This window comes from Anolis sagrei, chromosome X (genome assembly GCF_037176765.1).
Source record: "Anolis sagrei isolate rAnoSag1 chromosome X, rAnoSag1.mat, whole genome shotgun sequence".
In the NCBI taxonomy this organism is placed as follows: domain Eukaryota; kingdom Metazoa; phylum Chordata; class Lepidosauria; order Squamata; family Dactyloidae; genus Anolis; species Anolis sagrei.
The window spans coordinates 59871881-59893457 of record NC_090034.1 but is presented as its reverse complement, the minus strand read 5'-3'; the positions used below and the strand labels follow the sequence as shown (position 1 = coordinate 59893457).

General features: G+C 40.5%; 1 protein-coding gene across 1 annotated transcript in view; it reads right to left on the bottom strand.

Moving 5' to 3' along the window:
• The window catches only part of MIDN (midnolin), a 40016-nt gene extending 24422 nt beyond the window's left edge, over positions 1–15594 (bottom strand). Inside the window, 3 exon segments of the mRNA XM_060784818.2 lie at positions 10248–10310; positions 10527–10614; positions 15136–15594. Coding sequence (XP_060640801.2) covers positions 10248–10310; positions 10527–10614; positions 15136–15404 — 420 coding nt within the window. The 5' untranslated portion in view covers positions 15405–15594.
• Positions 15595–21577: the final 5983 nt, after the last annotated feature.

Sequence of the window (21577 nt, the reverse complement as noted above, 5' to 3'; positions counted from 1 at the left end):
TCTGTTTGCCATGATTCAGCCTCTCAGCGTGTGTTTCTTTCTTTCTTTTTTGGTTAACAAAAGCACTGTTGACTTATTTTGACGTCAGTCCCCGAACTTGCAAAACGCCCCACTTCCTCCTGCAGTCACCGGCGCAGTGTCCTCCTCCGCCTTTTCTCTTGCAGGAAATGTCAGCAAAAGGGAGGCAAAAAAGAAACGCTCCCTGGGCATGCAGTCATCTTTTTAGAACACCGCCCCACCTTCCAAAAATACAAACCCATCCCTGACCCATGGTCGCAAAGAACCAAATGCACCCCAACATCAATGCTGATGGGACTTCTAGGTCTCAGGATCGCAGCTTAAAAACAGAAACCCCTGTCTCACCGAGAGCCTGATCGTGCATTCGAACAGAGAAATGGCCCAAAATATTTTGATATTTTGGGCCACTGAAGGAGTGTTAAAATCTCCACTGCTAATCTTTGTCACACTACGATGGCACCCTCTCTCTCCCTTATTCTCTGTGGTCATGATTCCCAGCCTGCAATCCGTTTTGGTGTCGCGGATTTAGGTGGGGGGAGAACAGAAATCCAGGAAGTAAAAACATTCGTTATCTCTCTGGCCCATTGGTGACAATTGGGAGGACTTCCCAGGCTCCCCTTCTTGTCATTATAGGCATCGCTTGTCCTTATATCCTTCATTGAGACCTAGATTAAAAGCATCAGACTTAAGACACCACTCTTTCTGTGATCCTTTCCCTTCTGTCTGTAGAGAAGACTTGGGTTCAATGAAGGGCTTAAGAAACCTCATTTCCTGGGTTTCCCTTCTTTCTGGCTTCAGAAGAGACCTGGGTTCAATGAAGGGCTTAAGATACCACTCTTTCTGTGATCCTTTCCCTTCTTTCTGTAGAGAAGACTTGGGTTCAATGAAGGGCTTAAGAAACCTCACTTCCTGGGATCCCCATCCTTCTGTCTGTAGAGGAGACCTGGGTTCAATGAAGGGCTAAAGATACCACTCTTTTTGTGATCCTTTCCTTTTTGTCTTTAGAGGAGATCTGGGTTCAATGCAGGGCTTAAGAAACCTCACTTCCTGGGATCCCTTCCTTTCTGTCTGTAGAAGAGACCAGGGTTCAATGAAGAGCTTAAGAATGCTCGCTTCCTGGGATCCTTTTCCCTTCTGTCTTCAGGGGAGACCTGGGTTCAACGAAGAATGCTCGCTTCCTAGGATCCTTTTCCCTTCTGTCTGTAGAGGAGACCTGGGTTCAATTAAGGGCTTAAGAATGCTCGCTTCCCAGGATCCCTTACTTTCTGTCTTCAGGGGAGATCTGGGTTCAATGAAGGGCTTAAGAAGCCTCACTTCCCATAATTCCCTCCATTCTTTGTAGAGGAGACTTGGGTTCAATGAAGGGCTTAAGAAACCTCGCTTCCCGGAATCCCCTCCTTTCTGTCTTCAGGGGAGACCTGGGTTCTGTCTTCAGAAAAGATCTGGGTTCAATGAAGGCCTTAAGAAACCTCGCTTCCCGGGATCCCCTCCTTTCTGTCTGTAGAAGAGACCAGGGTTCAATGAAGAGCTTAAGAATGCTCGCTTCCTGGGATCCTTTTCCCTTCTGTCTTCAGGGGAGACCTGGGTTCAACGAAGAATGCTCGCTTCCTAGGATCCTTTTCCCTTCTGTCTGTAGAGGAGACCTGGGTTCAATTAAGGGCTTAAGAATGCTCGCTTCCCAGGATCCCTTACTTTCTGTCTTCAGGGGAGATCTGGGTTCAATGAAGGGCTTAAGAAGCCTCACTTCCCATAATTCCCTCCATTCTTTGTAGAGGAGACTTGGGTTCAATGAAGGGCTTAAGAAACCTCGCTTCCCGGAATCCCCTCCTTTCTGTCTGTAGAGGAGACCTGGGTTCTGTCTTCAGAAGAGATCTGGGTTCAATGAAGGGCTTAAGAAACCTCGCTTCCCGGGATCCCCTCCTTTCTGTCTTCAGGGGAGACCTGGGTTCTGTCTTCAGAAAAGATCTGGGTTCAATGAAGGCCTTAAGAAACCTCGCTTCCCGGGATCCCCTCCTTTCTGTCTTCAGGGGAGACCTGGGTTCTGTCTTCAGAAGAGATCTGGGTTCAATGAAGGGCTTAAGAAACCTCGCTTCCCGGGATTCCCTCCTTTCTGTCTTCAGGGGAGATCTGGGTTCAATGAAGGGCTTAAGAAACCTCGCTTCCCAGGATCCCCTCCTTTATGTCTGTAGAGACCTGGGTTCAATGAAGGGCTTAAGAAACCTCGCTTCCCGGGATCCCCTCCTTTCTGTCTGTAGAGGAGACCAGGGTTCTGTCTTCAGAAGAGATCTGGGTTCAGTGAAGGGCTTAAAAAACCTCACTTCCCGGGATCCCCTCCTTTCTGTCTGTAGAGGAGACCTGGGTTCAATGAAGGCCTTAAGAAACCTCGCTTCCCGGGATCCCCTCCTTTCTGTCTTCAGGGGAGATCTGAGTTCAATGAAGGGCTTAAGAAACCTCGCTTCCTGGGATCCCCTCCTTTCTGTCTGTAGAGGAGACCTGGGTTCAATGAAGGCCTTAAGAAACCTCGCTTCCTGGGATCCCCTCCTTTCTGTCTTCAGGGGAGATCTGAGTTCAATGAAGGGCTTAAGAAACCTCGCTTCCTGGGATCCCCTCCTTTCTGTCTTCAGGGGAGATCTGAGTTCAATGAAGGGCTTAAGAAACCTCGCTTCCCGGGATCCCCTCCTTTCTGTCTTCAGGGGAGATCTGAGTTCAATGAAGGGCTTAAGAAACCTCGCTTCCCGGGATCCCCTCCTTTCTGTCTTCAGGGGAGATCTGGGTTCAATGAAGGGCTTAAGAAACCTCGCTTCCCGGGATCCCCTCCTTTCTGTCTTCAGGGGAGATCTGGGTTCTGTCTTCAGAAGAGATCTGGGTTCAATGAAGGGCTTAAGAAACCTCGCTTCCCGGGATCCCCTCCATTCTGTTTGTGTAGGAGACCTGGGTTCAATGAAGGGCTTAAGAAACCTCGCTTCCCGGGATCCCCTCCTTTCTTAAGAGATCACTTTTTCTGTGATCCTTTCCCTTCTGTCTGTAGAGGAGACCTGGGTTCAACAAAGGGCTTAAGATACCACTCTTCCTGTGATCTTTTCCTTTCTGTCTTCAGGGGAGATCTGGGTTCAATGAAGGGCTTAAGAAACCTCACTTCCCGGGATCCCCTCCTTTCTGTCTGTAGAGGAGACCTGGGTTCAATGAAGAGCTCAAGAACGCTTGCTTCCTGGGCTCTTTTCCCTTCCTCCCTGCACTGAACGAGTAACCAAAAGAAACCAAAAGCAGTCGGTTTTCGACAGCCACTGTTGCAGCTGGAAAAATGGCGGCAGATCCCATGCCATTACGGACTTCCGAACCAGCCAAAGAAGCCGAAGGCAAACGTCCAAAACGAATCCCTGCACAAGCCTACTGGGCAGCCGCCCAAGACAAACTCTGGCCCGCCTTGCGCTATTTAGAAAGGCTACAAAGAGGACGGAAAGAGGGAAGGAAGGTTCAAGGGCAGAGAGGCCCAGGAGGAAGGCCTCACAATACATTGGGAGGGGGGCTCATCCCAAAACACACAACACACCCCTTTCTTCCCCTCTGAATGGAGCCTCGTCCCTTTGTTCTCCCGCAGATGGCAAGGGCCATATGCAGGCCTCCCCCAAAAGGAGAAGCCACCCGCCTCCGCCTTCCCCCCTTGAGACAGAGAAGACAAAGGCACCTCTGTGCTGCCCTCCCTCCTCCTTTGTAGCCCAGGCAGGCTGTATGCGGCCCTCAGCCACACCAAGTTGTATCCGTATCCGTGCCTCTGGGTTCCCCCCCACACACACAAATGGGAAACCTTCCGCAGGAGCAACCCCACTCTCAGAAAAACCCTTTGTGGAATAATGTCCAGGCCGGGAGGAAGAACCCTTGTCCTGTTGCAATTAGTAAGATTGAATTAGCATTTCGATAGCCATGACGTTTGCAAAGTCAATCAGAGAGAGCATCTGCATAGAGGTCGCCTGGCTGCTGTTTGCCTGGAAGCACCCTCTGTTTCAGAGGTGTTAACTGGCCCTTGACTGCTTGTTGTCTGGGGTGGTCCTGTTTCTGAGTGGTGTACATTATTTACTGTCTTGATTCTGGTACAAGAACCAGAAACAGAGGATGCCTCCAGGCAACAAAGGCCAGGCTACCTCTGTGCAGATGCCCTCACTTATTACTATTACTAGTAGTACTGTTGTAGTGCTAGAATTGGAAGAGACACCCTGGAGCCATCTAGTCTAACCCTCTTCTGCCAGGAAGAAAGATAGAATTCATTATTATTATCATTATCGAGTCAGAGGGGACCCCTGGGACCATGCAGTCCACCCTGTTCTGCCAAGCAGAAAGATAGCACTCCTATTATTACTATTATTAATGGTTATTGCTATTATCATAGAGTCAGGGGGAACGTCATGGGCCATGCAGTCCTCACCATTCTGCCAAGCAGAAAGACAGCACTGCTATTATGATTACTATTATTATTAATTATTATTGCTATTATAGAGTCAGGGGGACCCCAGGGGCCATGCAGTCCATCCCATTCTGCCAAGCAGGAAGATAGCATTGCTATTATTATTATTTGATTATTATAATTATTATAATTATTATTATTCTCATAGAGTTCACGGGGACCCCAGGGGCCATGCAGTCCACCCCATTCTGCAAAGCAGGAAGATAGCATTGCTATTATTATTATTATTAGATTATTATAATTATTATTATTCTCATAGAGTCCAGGGGGAACCCAGGGGCCATGCAGTCCATCCCATTCTGCCAAGCAGGAAGATAGCATTGCTATTATTACTAGATTATTATTATTCTCATAGAGTCAGAGGGGACCCCAGAGGCCATGCAGTCCACCCCATTCTGCCAAGCAGAAAGAACCACAGATCAGACACTTCCCAAGTATCTAGGACTATGTGATGTATCGGCAAATAATGCGTGCAGATCCCAGTAAGGTGGCTATTTGCGGCTGACAGATGGTAATTTTGTCAGAGCCGATTGTGTTTAAGTGCAGGCCAAGGTCTTTAGGCACTGCACCCAATGGGACCACCTTGACTGGCTTGTGCCAGAGTCTTTGCAGTTTGATCTTTAAATCCTTGTATCGTGCCAGCTTTTCGAGTTGTTTCTCTTCAATCCTACTGTCGCCTGGGATTGCAACATCGATGATCCATACTTTTTTAACACGATTGTGAAGTCAGGAGTATTGTGGTCCAAAACTCTGTCTGTCTGAATTCGGAAGTCCCAGAGGAGCTTGTGTTCATTTTCTGTAACTTTTTCCAGCTTGTGATCCCACCAGTTCTTTGTCGCAGGCAGATGGTATTTGTGACACAGGTTCCAATGAACCATCTGAGCAATGGTGTTGTGCCTCTGCTTGTAGTCTGTCTGCACGATCTTCTTGCAGCTGAGGAGGAGGGGCCCTGAGAGGGAGGTCTATTGTTTCATCTGCTTCCTTGCAGAGTCTACATTTGGGACTCTTTCCAGCTTGTGATCCCACCGTTTTTTTGTCGCAAGCAGATGGTTTTTGTGGCACAAGTTCCAATGAACCATCTGAGCAACGGTGTTGTGCCTCTGCTTGTAGTCTGTCTGCGCGATCCTCTTGTAACAGCTGAGAATGCGATGTATTGTTTCATCTGCTTCCTTGCAGAGTCTACATTTGGGACTCTTTCCAGCTTGTGATCCCACCAATTTTTTGTCTCAGGCAGATGGTATTTGTGGCACAAGTTCCAATGAACCATCTGAGCAACAGTGTTGTGCCTCTGCTTGTAGTCTGTCTGCGCGATCTTCTTGCAGCAGCTGAGGATGTGGTCTATTGTTTCATCTGCTTCCTTGCAGAGTCTACATTTGGGACTCTTTCCAGCTTGTGATCCCACCAGTTTTTCGTCACAGGCAGATGGTATTTGTGGCACAAGTTCCAATGAACCATCTGAGCAACGGTGTTGTGCCTCTGCTTGTAGTCTGTCTGCGTGATCTTCTTGCAGCAGCTGAGGATGCGATCTATTGTTTCATCTGCTTCCTTGCAGAGTCTACATTTGGGACTCTTTCCAGCTTGTGATCCCACCATTTTTTTTGTCGCAGGCAGATGGTATTTGTGGTATTATTATTATGAGATGATTATTATTCTCATCGAGTCAGAGGGGACCCAAGGGCCATGCAGTCCACCCCATTCAGCCAAGCAGGAAGGTAGCATTGCTATTATTATTCCATTTCTTTCGACACGGGACCCCGAGCGGACATGTCCTATTATAGACTTGTGTCGGCATGCATGCACGAGGCAGGCCGGGAGGCGTTCTCCCTCCTTCTCCTTGGCCTGCTTCCTTCCCTCTCTTGCGCTTCTCCCCCAGATTATTCCTTTGACGTCAGAGGAGGCCAAGCAACTCCAAGAAGGGCCTGGGCGGCTGACTCACTCCCTTTGCCGCCACCGTCATTCGAACACGGAGCCTCCTGGGCCCGAAACAGGCCTTCGCAGCAGAGCTAAAAATAATTCCTCCTTTGCTTCCTGCACGGCTCTAGGGAAACAGGTCAAGGAGACCTTGCCCAAGGAGGGAGAAACAAGAACAAAGCAGCTCAGAAGGGGCCCCCAAAGGCCATCTAGTCCAGACCTTTCCTTCCTGCCATTATGAAGGAAAAGCACCATCAAAGCCCTCCCGACAGATATTATAATATTAATGAAGATGAGAAGAATAATAGAATTGGAAGAGACCTCAGCCACGAAACCCAAGCGTTGACCTGACCGTGGAGGCAAGTGCCACTCTTTCTCTGGGGAAAGCAAGAAGCTTCGTGCATCCATCGAGCCCACTCTGCTGCTTCCAAGAACCGGGGAATGACTCAGAGGGGGCACACGCACAGGCACGCACACGCCATGGTTCCCAGCCATCCGCCCGCCCTTGCCATGTCCCCAGGTAACCCTTTGCCTTTCTGAGTGGGAGGCATTGCATGGGCGCCTCTCCCTTTGCTGCTCGCTCTCAACTGACTGCAACACCCATTGTCCCCAGGAATCCTTATAATAATAAAGCAAAATGATTCCCAAAGCATCCTGGAGCTGGAAGGGACCTCTAAAGGACATCCAGCCCAACCTCTTCTTTCTGCCTTCATGCAGGAAAAGCACCATCAAAGCACCCCCAACAGATGGCCATCCAGCCTCTGAATAAATAATAATAATAATAATAATAATAGAGTTGGAAGTGACCACATGGGCCATCCAGACACACAAACACATATATTATAAATACATGATGGAATTATAACGCTGGAAGAGATCCCAAAGGCCATCCAGCCCAACCTCTTCTTTCTGCCTTCATGCAGGAAAAGCGCCATCAAAGCACCCCCAACAGATGGCCATCCAGCCTCTGCATAACAATAACAATAATAATAATAATAATAATAGTAATAATAATAATAATAATAATAATAATAATAGAGTTGGAAGTGACCACATGGGCCATCCACACACATGTATGATAGATACATGATGGAATTATAAAGCTGGAAGAGATCCCAAAGGCCATCTAGTCCAACCCCTTTCTGCCTTCGTGCAGGAAAAGCACCATCAAAGCACCCCCAACAGATGGCCATCCAGCCTCTGCATAATAATAATAATAATAATAATAATAATAATAATAATAAATTGAGTTGGAAGTGACCACATGGGCCATCCAGACACACAAACACATATATGACAGTGGGTTGTTGTAGGTTTTTCCGGGCTATATGGCCATGTTCTAGAGGCATTTTCTCCTGACGTTTATATGATAGATACATGATGGAATTATAACGCTGGAAGAGATCCCAAAGGCCATCCAGTCCAACCCCTTTCTGCCTTCGTGCAGGAAAAGCACCATCAAAGCACCCCCAACAGATGGCCATCCAGCCTCTGCATAATAATAATAATAATAATAATAATAATAATAATAATAAATAGAGTTGGAAGTGACCACATGGGCCATCCAGACACACAAACACATATATTATAGATACATGATGGAAGTATAACGCTGGAAGAGATCCCAAAGGCCATCTAGTCCAACCCTTTCTGCCTTCATGCAGGAAAAGCACCATCAAAGCACCCGCAACAGATGGCCATCCAGCCTCTGAATAATAATAATAATAATAAATGGAGTTGGAAGTGACCACATGGGCCATCCACACACATGTATGATAGATATATGATGGAATTATAAAGCTGGAAGAGACCCCAAAGGCCATCCAGTCCAATCCCTTTCTGCCTTCGTGCAGGAAAAGCACCCCCAAGAGATGACCACCCAGCCTCAATAATAATAACAATAGATGTTGGAAGTGACCAGATGGGCCATCCAGACATATACACAATAGATACACAGTAGAATCATAAAGTGGAAGGAATCCCAAAGACCATCCAGTCCAACCCCTTTCTTTCTTCTATGGAAAAAAAGCCTGATCAAAGCAACCCCAACGGATAGCCACCCAGACTCAATAACAATACTAATATAACAACAATAACATCAATAGAGTTTGAAGTGATCACATGGGCCATCCATCCACACACACACACTAGATACATGATTGAATCGATGGAATCACAAAGCTGGAAGGGATTCCAAAGGCCATCCAGTCCAACCCCCTTCTTTTTCCTATTCAGGAGAAGCACCAGCAAAGCAACCCCAACAAATGGCCATCCAGCCTCTGCTTAATAATGATACAATAGAGTTGGAAGGGGCCCCAGAGGCCATCCAGTCCAACCCCTTTCTTTCTTCTATGGAGGAAAAGCACAATCAAAGCAACCCCAACAGATAACCACCCAGACTCAATAATAATAATAATAACAACAACAACAACCACCACCACTACCCCAGGGGCCATCCAACCCAACCCTCTTCTGCCATGCAGGAAAAGCACAATCAAAGCAACCCCAACAGATAGCCACCCAGACTCAAAAATTATATTATAATAGTAACAATAACAATAATAGTGTGTGAAGTGACCACATGGGCCATCCATCCACACACACACTAGATACATGATGGAATCACAAAGCTTGAAGGGATCCCAAAGGCCATCCAGTCCAACCCCCTTCTTCCTGCCTTCATGCCAGAAAAGCACCATCAAAGCACCCCCAACAGATGGCCATCCAGCCTCAGCCTAATAATAATAGTAATACAATAGAGTTGGAAGGGGACCCAAGGCCATCCAGTCTAACCCCCTTCTTCTATTCAGGAAAACACCATCAAAGCACCCCCAACAGATGGCCATCCAGCCTCTGCTTAATAATAATAATACAATAGAGTTGGAAGGGGCCCCAAAGGCCATCCAGTCCGACCCCTTCTTTTTTCTATTCAGGAAAAGCACCATCAAAGCACCTCCAGCAGATGGCCATCCAGCCTCAATAACAACAACAGTTAGAAGTGACGACATGGGCCATCCAGTCACACATACACACACACGTGACATACATGAAGCTGGAAGGGATCCCAAAGGCCATCCAGTCCAACCCCCTTCTTTCTTCTATGCAGGAAAAACACCATCAAAACACCCCTGACAGATGGCCACCCAGCCACAACAACAACAATAATAGAGCAAAGGCCACCTGCCTTCATGCAGGAAAAGCACCATCAAAGCCCCCTCGATAGATGGGGGCTAAGCCTCAAAACTATTCCCAATACATCTAACCCTGCCAGGCTCTTCTAGCATTTGGGTTGGACTACACTTCCAGGCATGAAGATAAAGAGTGAGGAGGAGGAAAGCCAACCACAGCCACTTCAAGCGGATCTGGATTACAACTCCCATTCTCCCATTCCAACCAGGAAGGAAGGATGGACCATAATAATAATCATCATGATGTAAAATAGTAACGTAAAATAAAATAATAAATAAATAAAATAAAAATTTGTATAAATATGTATAAATAAAATAAATAAAACAAAAACCATACAAATTATAATCCAAATTATTACAAATCAATACAAATGATAAAGAAATAAAAACAATACAATCATAACAATGCAAAATAATAACATAAATAAAAACAATATATAAATAAAATCATAACAATGTAAAACAATAAAAACAAAACAATGTAACATAATAATGTATGTTAACGTAAAATAAAATAATATATAATATAATAAAGTCATAATAAAATATTTCATATGTATGTATGTATATCACATCACACACACACACACACACACACATATATATATATATATATATCATAAAATATCATCATATATGCCCAACAATCATATGCTGTCTTTCTCCCTTACCTGAGTTTCTGTTAAACTTTCCAGCGCTTGCATCACGGACTGTTCTGGCCTGGATGCTTGAGACTGTGGGGAGAAATCAAATTAAATTAAATTAAAAACAGGAAGCCAAGGTGACAATGCTTCTCAACTTCCTGCCTGCTCTGGATGACCACAAGAATCAAGAAGAAGATACACTGCTCTGCATAGGAGATATGCTACTTATTTCTTGTTGAGGTGCCATGACTCCAAATTGAAATATATATATATATATATACGCTGTATCTGCCGTGTGTCCTTTACCATTAAGCCGGCTTCCACGGTGGGCACCAAGGTCAGCTTGCTCCCTTCACCGACCCCAAGGTCTTGCAATTTCCCCGAACTCAGGCGGCTAGAAGAGGAGGAGAAAGACAAGAATTAGGTCTAGGAAAGAGATAAAACAGCTCCAATTTTAATTCTCCCCACTCACCCCATTCCCTTGCCTTCAAGGTTGGGATTTCATGCAATGGAAACGTAAAACTTTAGCAATCCTTCCCTTCCTTACTTTCTCATTTGGCCCATCCCTGCAATTGGGAGGAGTGGAAAGGCTGTGATCAAGGTCTTTTTTTGGACTATCGTTATTATCATTACTAAATGAATATGTATTATTAGCAAAGTAATATTTATTATTATTATTAAAATAATATTATTTTTAAATGATAGTTATTAAATTGATAGTTTTATAATAATAATAATAACATACAATAAATATATTATATGAAATATATTAAATATAAAGTAATATATATTAAATATAAAGTAATATATATAATATATAAAATATAAAGTAATATTATTAATAGTAAATAAAAATAATAATTTATAATATCTTAACGTAAACTAATAAGGAATGTATAATAGACAATAAAATAACAATAGTATAATCTAAAATAATAAAAACAATGTATAATAAGTTAAATAATAAAAATTGTACAAGAGTAATAGATAATAAAATATTATTATAGTGAATATTATTATTAAATGAATAATTATTAAACCAATATGTATGTTATTAAGTTATTATTTAAATATTATTATTACTAAATTAATAAAGTTATTATTTAAATATTATTATTACTAAATTAACTATTAATAATATTTTTATTATTAATAGTTATTACCAATAATATTTATCATTAAATTAGTATTTATTATTAAACGGATATGTATTATTAAAAGTTATTATTAAATGTATATTAGGAGCCCCCAGTGGCGCAGTGCCGGCAGGACTGAAGACCCACAGGTCGCAGGTTCGAATCTGGGGAAAGAGCGGATGAGCTCCCTCTATCAGCTCCAGCTCCTCATGTGGGGACATGAGAGAAGCCTCCCACAACGATGGTGAAAACATCAAAACATCCGGGTGTCCCCTGGGCAACGTCCTTGCAGACGGCCAATTCTCTCACACCAGAGGCGACTTGCAGTTTCTCAAGTCGCTTCTGACACGACAAAAAAAAGTATATTTATTATAAAAATAATATTTTATTATAAAATAATATGAATAGTAAAAGAGCTATTATTAAAATAATATTTATTATCAAATTGAGAGTTTTTTATTACCATTCATCCTCATTATGAAATGAATATTTATAATTATGAAATGACTATTTATAATTATGAAATGAATATTTATTAAACTGATATGTATTATTATTAACTTAATCGTTATTATTAAAATATTTACTGTTATTAAATTGACAGTTACTCCCATTAACACTTATTATTATGAAATTATATTTATTATAGTGATATTAATCGTGAAATAATTAATCAAATAATATTTTTATGATCAAATCTATCGCTATCGTTACCATTGATGAAATGAATATTTATTATTACTAAAAGAACATTATAAAAATAATATTGATCAATTGGTACGCATTAATAATTGATCTATATTATTTATGATAAATTCATACGATAGGTATGATTCCTAATAAATTCGTGTCTATCCATAATAATTCCATAATTATTATTATTTCTATATTATGATTAGTATTGATCGATTGGCTATTGGAAGGTGTGGGAGAAAAGGAAACTGGGGGATGCAAAGGGGACCAATACATCTGGATTGCAGGGGATTTGGGGCATTAGAGAGGCGCCAGGTCTTCTGATTATCATGCAAAGGAAAGGCAAACCTGACCTGCATGCTAATCTCCTGCCTGACAAAAGGAGGGATGGGAACAAAGAGGAAGGGAGGAAGGAAGGAAGGCCTACCTTCTTCTCCAATGCAAATGCCCCCTCCTCCCTGGCCGGCCCTGCCACCATTATTCTTGGCAATGTGCTAAACACAAAGACATACAGACAGGCATATCCACACCTACAAGCAGGTAAGTCCGCTTTGCATTTACGGGTAGGATTGTCCAGGTACATCTACCTTTCTATCTACCTATTGATCCCATTCAAACAAAGAGTCGGCCTTCTTGCTCCTTATTCTATTGTTAGTGCAAAAGGAGGAGTCTCAGAAAATAGATAGATCTTTGTATCTATATATGTAGATATACGCTATTACAGTCTGTATTACGGTTCCAGGATGTTTGAATGGCTGGGCCATCGGAGCCAATAGCACTCCCCTGCCTTCCGCCCCAGCGCTCTGGATGTGGCTGGACTACAATCCCCATCATCCCCTATCTATTCTCCCTGCGAAACCCTTATGTTTCCAAGTTTGGACCAGATCCACCCGGCCAAGCCAAGGAGAGCTTGGGACACTTTCATCAGGCATCATAATAAGAAGAATGAATAATAATAAAGTAAAATATTGAATAGATAATATATAATAAAAAATAAAGTAAAATAATAAAAATAATAGATAATAATATATAATAACATCATAATAATAGATAATAGTAAATATTATTTATTTATAAATATAAATATAAATAGTAAATAGATGATAATAAAACAATAATGTATAAGGTAACATAATAAAAATGTATAACATAAAATAATAATATATAATATAATCTATAACATATAATAATTGATAATAAAATAATAATGTACAAAAACATAATAATATGTACTAATGGATAATAATAAAACAATAATGTATAATAATAATAAGATAACATAATAAAATGTATAACACATATAATAATAAAATATCTATAACAAAATAATAATTGATAATAGAATAATGTACAATAACATAATATGTACTAATAGATAATAATAAAACAATAATGTATAAAATGTATAACATCGTAAAATAATAATTATATAATAATATATAAATAAAATAATCTATAACATATAATAATTGATAATAATGTACAAAAACATAATAATATGTACTAATAGATAATAATAAAACAATAATGTATAATAAAGTAAGGTAATATCATAAAATAATAATTGTATAATATATAATAATAAAATAATGTATAACATAATTATTGATAAAATAATAATGTATAATAACATAATATGTACTAATATATAATAATAAAACAATAATGTATAAGGTAACATGATAAAAATGTATAATGTATAAAAATGTATAATATCATAAAATAACAATTGTATAATATATAATAATAATGTATAACATTATAATTATTGATAAAATAATGTACAAAAACATAATAATATGTACTAATAGATAATAAAACAATGCATAATAATAATAATACGGTAACATAATAAAAATGTATAATAACAATGTAAAATAATATATAATAATTATTATTATAGAATAATAGATAATAAAATAATGTATAACATAATGATTGATAATAAAATAATACTGTATAATAACAAGGCAAAATAATAAAAAATGTACAAAATAATAGATAATAAAAAATAATGTACTATAATAATAATAACATAAAATAATAGATAACGCATAATAAAATAATATATAATAAGGCAAAATAATAAAAATAATGTACTATAATACTAATAACATAAAATAATAATAGATAATGCATAATAAAATAATATATAAGGCAAAATAATAAAAAATAATGTACTATAATAATAACATAAAATAATAGATAACGCATAATAAAATAATACATACGGCAAAATAAAAAAAAATGTTTAATAACAAAATAACAATAGATAGTAATAGATAATAACAACATAATAATAGGAAATAAAATAATAATGTATAATAATAAGGCAAAACAATAAAATGTACAAAAATAGATGAGTAATTAGTATCAAATTATATTTATTACTATAAAAATATAGGTATTATAAAATTATATTTATTACTATAAAAATATAGGTATTATAAAATTATATTTATTACTATAAAAATATAGCTATTATAAAATTATATTTATTACTATAAAATATAGGTATTATAAAATTATATTTATTACTATAAAAATATAGGTATTATAAAATTATATTTATTACTATAAAATATAGGTATTATAAAATTATATTTATTACTATAAAATACAGGTATTATAACATTACATTTATGAATAGCGACATAATTACCAAAACAATATTTTATGATTACATCGGTCGTTATTATTACCATTAATTAAATGAATATTAGCATAGATAATGTATCAATAATAATGTAGAAGAAGAATATAATACGATAAAATAACCTAATAGTCATATTTAACAACAAAATAAGGTACAATATTAAAATGGTAGTAAAAATAATAGATAATATAGTGAAAAAGTAAAATAAATAAATAAAGAATGTATAATAATAGGCAAGAAAATAAGAATAAAAATAGATAATAGATAATAGGAGAATAATAATGTAAAATAATGGACAACAATAAGAGGCAATGCTAAAATGATTATAACAATGTTGTCAGATGAGAAGACTGTCTAACAATGGAATGATACAAGCAAGAGTGGATCATATGTCTGAGAGGCGGGGGCCTGCTGCTCCTGGCCTGGGTACCTGTCCCTGTGGAGGAGGGCGAGCCTGTGGCGCGGGAGGCGGAGGCGCTGGGCCAGGCGGCGCTGGAGGCCCTCCACCGTCTCCTCCGCAGGCAGCGCCAGCTCGTACCGGGCCCCCGTCGTGGTCCTCACGCACACCCGCATCGGAGGAGCAGGAGGTGGGGAAGGAGAAGAAGGCGAGGACGGGGATGAGGAGGAGGAGGAGGCCTGGGACGCTGTCACGCCGCCGCTGCTGCTGCTCCTGCTCCTGGCGCCGGGCTGCGGGTCCATCCGCCTTCCTTCCTTCTTTCCTTCCTTCCTTTGTTCCGCACCTGGGATTCGAACCCGCGTCCCTCAAGAGAAGGACACAACTGAGGGAAGCGGTGAGAAGAAAAGAGCGGCGCCTCAGCTCCTTCTTCCACCGCCGTCGCAGCCCGACTCCGGACCAAAAGGCGAGGCCAAAGAGAGGCGGGGGCAAGGCCTCGCGCTTTTAAAGCCCCACGTCACCAACGGGGCGGGGCTTTCCTCCCCATTCATCCTTTTGCTTCTTTCCTCCCCCCTCCTCCGCCTCTTAGCCAATCCCCACGCCCAGGCGCCAGCGCTCTCAGCCAATCCGCCTCTTTTTTTTGTTTCCCCCTTCCTTCCTTTCTTTCTTTCTCTCCGCCCCGCCTCCTTCCTACAGCAGCCACTGCGTAGAAGCCCGCCCACGTGCTCTCTCGCCCCGCCCACATTTAAAGGGGCCGGCGCCGCGGGCAACAAAGGGGAGCCAAGGCTATTGTGCAGTTCAGGGAGAGAGAGATCCACAGCCAGATAAAGAGAGAAAGGGGGCTGCCCAAAAAAAGTGTCTGAATAGTGGAAAATAATGTATAATAAGAAATAATACAATAATAATAATCCAATAATAATATAATATAATCCAATAATAATAATAATAATAAGTGGGAAATAATGTATAATAAGAAATAATCCAATAATAATAATCCAATAATAATCCAATAATAATATAATATAATCCAATAATAATAATAATAAGTGGGAAATAATGTCTAATAAGAAATAATCCAATAATAATAATAATCCAATAATAATCCAATAATAATATAATATAATCCAATAATAATAATAATAAGTGGGAAATAATGTATAATAAGAAATAATCCAATAATAATAATCCAATAATAATCCAATAATAATCCAATAATAATATAATATAATCCAATAATAATAATAATAAGTGGGAAATAATATATAATAAGAAATAATCCAATAATAATAATCCAATAATAATAATCCAATAATAATATAATGCAACACAATTATAGTAATAACTGGAAAATAATGTATAATAAGAAATAATCCAATAATAATAAAACAATAATATAATAATAATACAATAATACAGTAATATAATAATAATACAATAATAATATAATACAATAATGATACAATAATATAATAATAATCCAATTATAATATAATATAATACAATAATAATAATACAATAATATAATAATAATATAATATAATACAATTATTATAATAATAAGTGGAAAATAATGTATAATAAGAAATAATCCAATAATAATAATACAATAATAATCAATGATATAATAATACAATAATAATTATAATATAATACAATAATAATATAATAGTATAATAATAATAATACAATAACAATATAATATAATATAATAATAAGTGGAAAATAATGTATAATAAGAAATAATCCAATAATAATAATACAATAATAATATAATGTAATACAATGATAATAATAAATGGAAAATAATGTATAATAAGAAATAATACAATAATAATAATACAATAATAATAATAATACAATAATATTACAATATAAGATTCTGGCACAAGGCAGTCAAGGTAGTCCCAGTGGTGATCGGCACACTGGGTGCAGTACCTAAAGACCTTGGTCTGCACTTAAACACAATCAGCGCTGACAAAATTACCGTCTGCCAGCTGCAAAAGGCCACCCTATTCGGATCTCTGTATGCATTATTCGCCAATACATCGCACAATTCCTAGACACTTGGGAAGGGTCCAATGTGGGATCCAACACAAAAGTCAGCATAGTGATCTTGTTTGCTGTGTACCAATCTTGTTGTGTATCTAATAATAATAATGTAAGATAATAATGTACAATAATAATATTAAAATGTAAAATCATATATTTTTTTCTCATGTCAGGAGTGACTTGAGAAACTGTGAGTCACTTCTGATGTGAGAGAATTGGCCGTCTGCAAGGATGTTGCCCAGGGGACGTTGCCCAGATGTTTTGGTGTTTTACCATCCTTGTGGGAGGCTTCTCTCCTGTCCCTGCAGGGAGAGCTGGAGCTGACAGAGAGAGCTCATCCACACTCTCCCTGGATTTGAACCTCCGACCTGTCGGTCTTCAGTCCTGTTGGCACAAGGGTTTAACCTATTGTGCCACCAGGGGCTCCTATAAAATAATAATAATTATAATATATTGTCAAAGACTTTCATGGCCAGAATCATTGGGTTGTGGTCAGTTTTCTGGGCTGTGTGGCCATTTTCCAGAAGCATTCTCTCCTGACGGTTTGCCTGCATCGGAGGATGCCTGCCAAAGATGCAGGCAAAACATCAGGAGAGAATGCTTCTGTAACATGGCCATACAGCCTGGAAAATTTACCACAATCCATAATAATAATAATGTAAAATAATGTATAGAGATAAAACGTGGGTGGAAAATAAAGCACGAAATCGGGGCTTTGAGGGGGAAGGAATGCCGAGATGAATGGCTCCAAAAACAAGAAAGAAAGAAATCAAGAAAGAAAGAAAGAAAGAAAGAAAGGAGGAAAGGAGGAGGAGGATGGAAGAGGCCCTGCTGGGGAAGGGAAGGAGGCCTTCCCTGCACATTCCTGGCATATTTCACCCAATGAGCCTTTCCTTTGCCTGCCTGCCTGCCTGCCTCCCCCAAAAGAGAGGCCATGAGCAATGATGCCCCTGGCCATGCGCAGAGTGCAGCCCATGCAACGCCAAGGAAGGATCCAACCTCCTCCTACAAGGGCCGTTCATGAAAGATGTCCCCTGATCCACTTCTGTTTATCACAGGATGCTGACACTGCACATGTGTAATGATATACGTCTCTATAGGTTACGTGCCAATTTACAACTCTGAACCGAGAACGGTCTTGATTTTACTACAGGTGCTGAAGTGAAAATGGATCCAGCGGAAGACAGAGCAGTCCTCAAGTTGCTTTACTTGCAAGGCCGCACACCAAAGGAGTCGTTCATTGAGATCAAAGAGGTTTACGGTGAGGATTCCCCATCAGATGATGGAGTCAAGAACTGGCATCGTCCATTCCGATGTGGTTGGACGTTGGTGGAAACAGCTCCAGTTTCAGGGCGACCCTACTCTGCTATTGAGGAACACACCATCCAGCAAGTGGAGGTCACCATTTTGGGAAATCGCTGTGTAACTATCTTCACCTAGCCCAAAATGTCAAGATGAGTGTGAGGTCCGTGGAAAAAAATAACCCATTTTCACGTGCATAAGGTATCCGTTCACTGGGTCCCCCGGCTGCTCACACCTTTCCAGAAGCAGGAACGAGTCGAATGCTCTCAGGCTCTCTTGACAATGACGTGACACGGAAACCAGGAGGACTTTTTCAACAGACTGATCACAAAGGAGGAAAGCTGGGTCCATCACTCTCGTCGTGAGACTCAAGTCCTGCCAATGCAATGTTAGCATCAAGACTCACCGCCTCCAAAGAAGGGACGTACCCAACTCTCGGCAGGCAAGGTCATTTGTTCATTCGTTCAGCCGCTTCTGACTATTCGTGACCTCATGGACCAGCCCACGCCAGAGCTCCCTGTCGGCCGTCACCACCCCCAGCTCCTTCAGAGTCAAGCCAGTCACTACCTCTGAGGATGCTTGCCATAGATGCAGGCGAAACGTCAGGAGAAATGCCTCTAGAACATGGCTCTATAGCCCGAAAAAACCCACAAGAACCTAGTCAAGCCAGTCACTTCGAGGATACCATCCATCCATCTTGCCCTTGGTCGGCCCCTCTTCCTTTTTCCTTCCTTTTTCCCCAGCATCATTGTGACAACAACCACCGGGTTTCACAAGCAAAAGATTGACAGATTGATTCAGGACAAATATGTGAGAGGAAGCCACAGGGAGGAGGGAGCAAACTTGTTTTCTGCTTCCTTGGAGACTAGGACGCGGAACAATGACTTCAAACTACAAGAGAGGAGATTCCATCTGAACATGAGGAAGAACTTCCTGACTGTGGGAGCCGTTCAGCAGTGGAACTCTCTGCTCCAGAGTGTGGTGGAGGCTCCTTCTTTTGAAGCTTTTAAGCAGAAGCTGGATGGTCATCTGTCAGGGGTGATTTGAATGCAATATTCCTGCTTCTTGGCAGGGGGTTGGACTGGATGGCCCATGAGGTCTCTTCCAACTCTTTGATTCTATGATTCTATGATTCTATTGTCTTCTCTAAGCTTTCCTTTCTTGTCATGATGTGGCCAAAGTACTTCATTGTTGCCTCTACTATCCTTCCCTCCAGTGAGCAGTCGGGCTTTATTTCTTGAAGTATGGACTGGTTAGATCTTCTCGCAGTCCAAGGCACTCTCAGAATTTTCCTCCAACACCACAGTTCAAAAGCATCTATCTTCCTTCACTCAGCCTTCCTTATGTTCCAGCTCTCACATCCGTAGGTTACTACAGGGAATACTGTTGTCGAGCAATTTAGAATGGCTGCGGATTAGGCCCAAGCCATTGTGGGTTGCCTGGTGAGAAAAGAGAAGCCAATATTGCAAAATAAATCTCACCAAGTCGAAGCAGAAGCCACCGAGATGTTTATTTCATTCCAGCTGGAAAGGATGACGATTGCAGTAATTCTGCCAAACAAATTGACATGTCTGCTAGGCAGGTAAATACAGAATATATAGATTTCAGATTCAAAAGTTTCCATGCCCACTTCCTGTGCCAGCTTCGTTGTGATTGGCCGTGACGTTGGCAAGCCAGCAGGACAGCCAATGGTGGCCTGAGTTCTGCTTTTGCCTCTCAGCCAATGGGGTGGAAGGGAGGCGGGCAACAGGAAAACAATGAAGAAATGTCCAGTTGACTGGTTTTAAATGACTAATGATTGCAAAATGGCTCAGTGAGTGTGTAAGTCCTCGAGCTGGTCAGGGTTTATTGTTTAAGTTCCTTGAAATCATCATCTGTAGTCTGGACAATATCAATACCATTGCTTTGACTATGCGGATCTGTGTTGCCAGTTTGATGTCTCTACTCTTCACTATTTTATCGAGATTGGACATTGCTTTCCTCCCAAGAAGTAAGCGTCTTCCTGGCTGCAGTCTGTGTCTGCAGTAATCTTTGCTCCTAGAAATACAGTCTGTCACTGCCTCCACTTTTTCTCCCTCTATTTGCCAGTTATCAATCAGTCTGGTTGTCATAATCTTGATTTTTTATGTTTAACTACAACCCAGATTTTGCACTTTCTTCTTTTACCTTGATTTGAAGGCTCCTCAGCTCCTCCTCGCTTTCGAGCATCAAAGTGGTATCATCTGCATATCTAAGGTTGGGTTGTTGTAGGTTTTTTTCAGGCTATATGGCCATGTTCTAGAGGCATTCTCTCCTGATGTTTCCCCTCATTTATGGCAAACATCCTCAAAGGTTGTGAGGTCCTCACAACCTCTGAGGATGCTTGCCATAGATGCACGGACTCGCCTGGGATGCCTTCCAGGTGTCCTGGGGAGGCCGAAGCTACGTTTCTTTAAACCGCGGATACTGAAACCCCTCTGGTCCCCGTATCCACGAGTTAACCGAACAATTCCATTTTGATACCATATTTTTCCTAGCCTAATTCTAACACTACCTGCTATCTCGCTTTTTGCATTTCGGACTTCTACGCTCCGGGAATAGCCCTTTTGTTTTCTTAAGAATATCTATATAAATAAAAATGTAATGTTTGTTTGTGGGATTAACAGAACTCAAAAACCGCTGGATGAATTGACACCAAATTTGGACACAAAACACCTAACAACCCAATGTATGTTCTTCACTCAAAAAATTGATTTTGTAATTTGGGAGTTGTAGTTGCTGAGATTTATAGTTCACCTACAATCAAAGAGCATTCTGAACTCCACCAAAGATAGAATTGAACCAAACTTGGCACACAGTTCTCCCATGACCAACAGAAAATACTGGAAGGGTTTGATGGGCAGTGTCCTTTGGTTTTGGAGTTGTAGTTCACCTAGATCCAGAGATGACTGTGGACTCAAACAATGATGGATCTGGGCCAGACTTGACACAAATACTCAATATGCCCAAATGTGAACACTGGTGGAGTTTGGGGGAAATAGAATCTTGACATTTGGGAGTTGTAGTTGCTGGGATTTGTAGTTCACCTACAATCACAGAGCAATCTGAACCCCACCAACGATAGAATTGGGCCAAACCACCCACACAG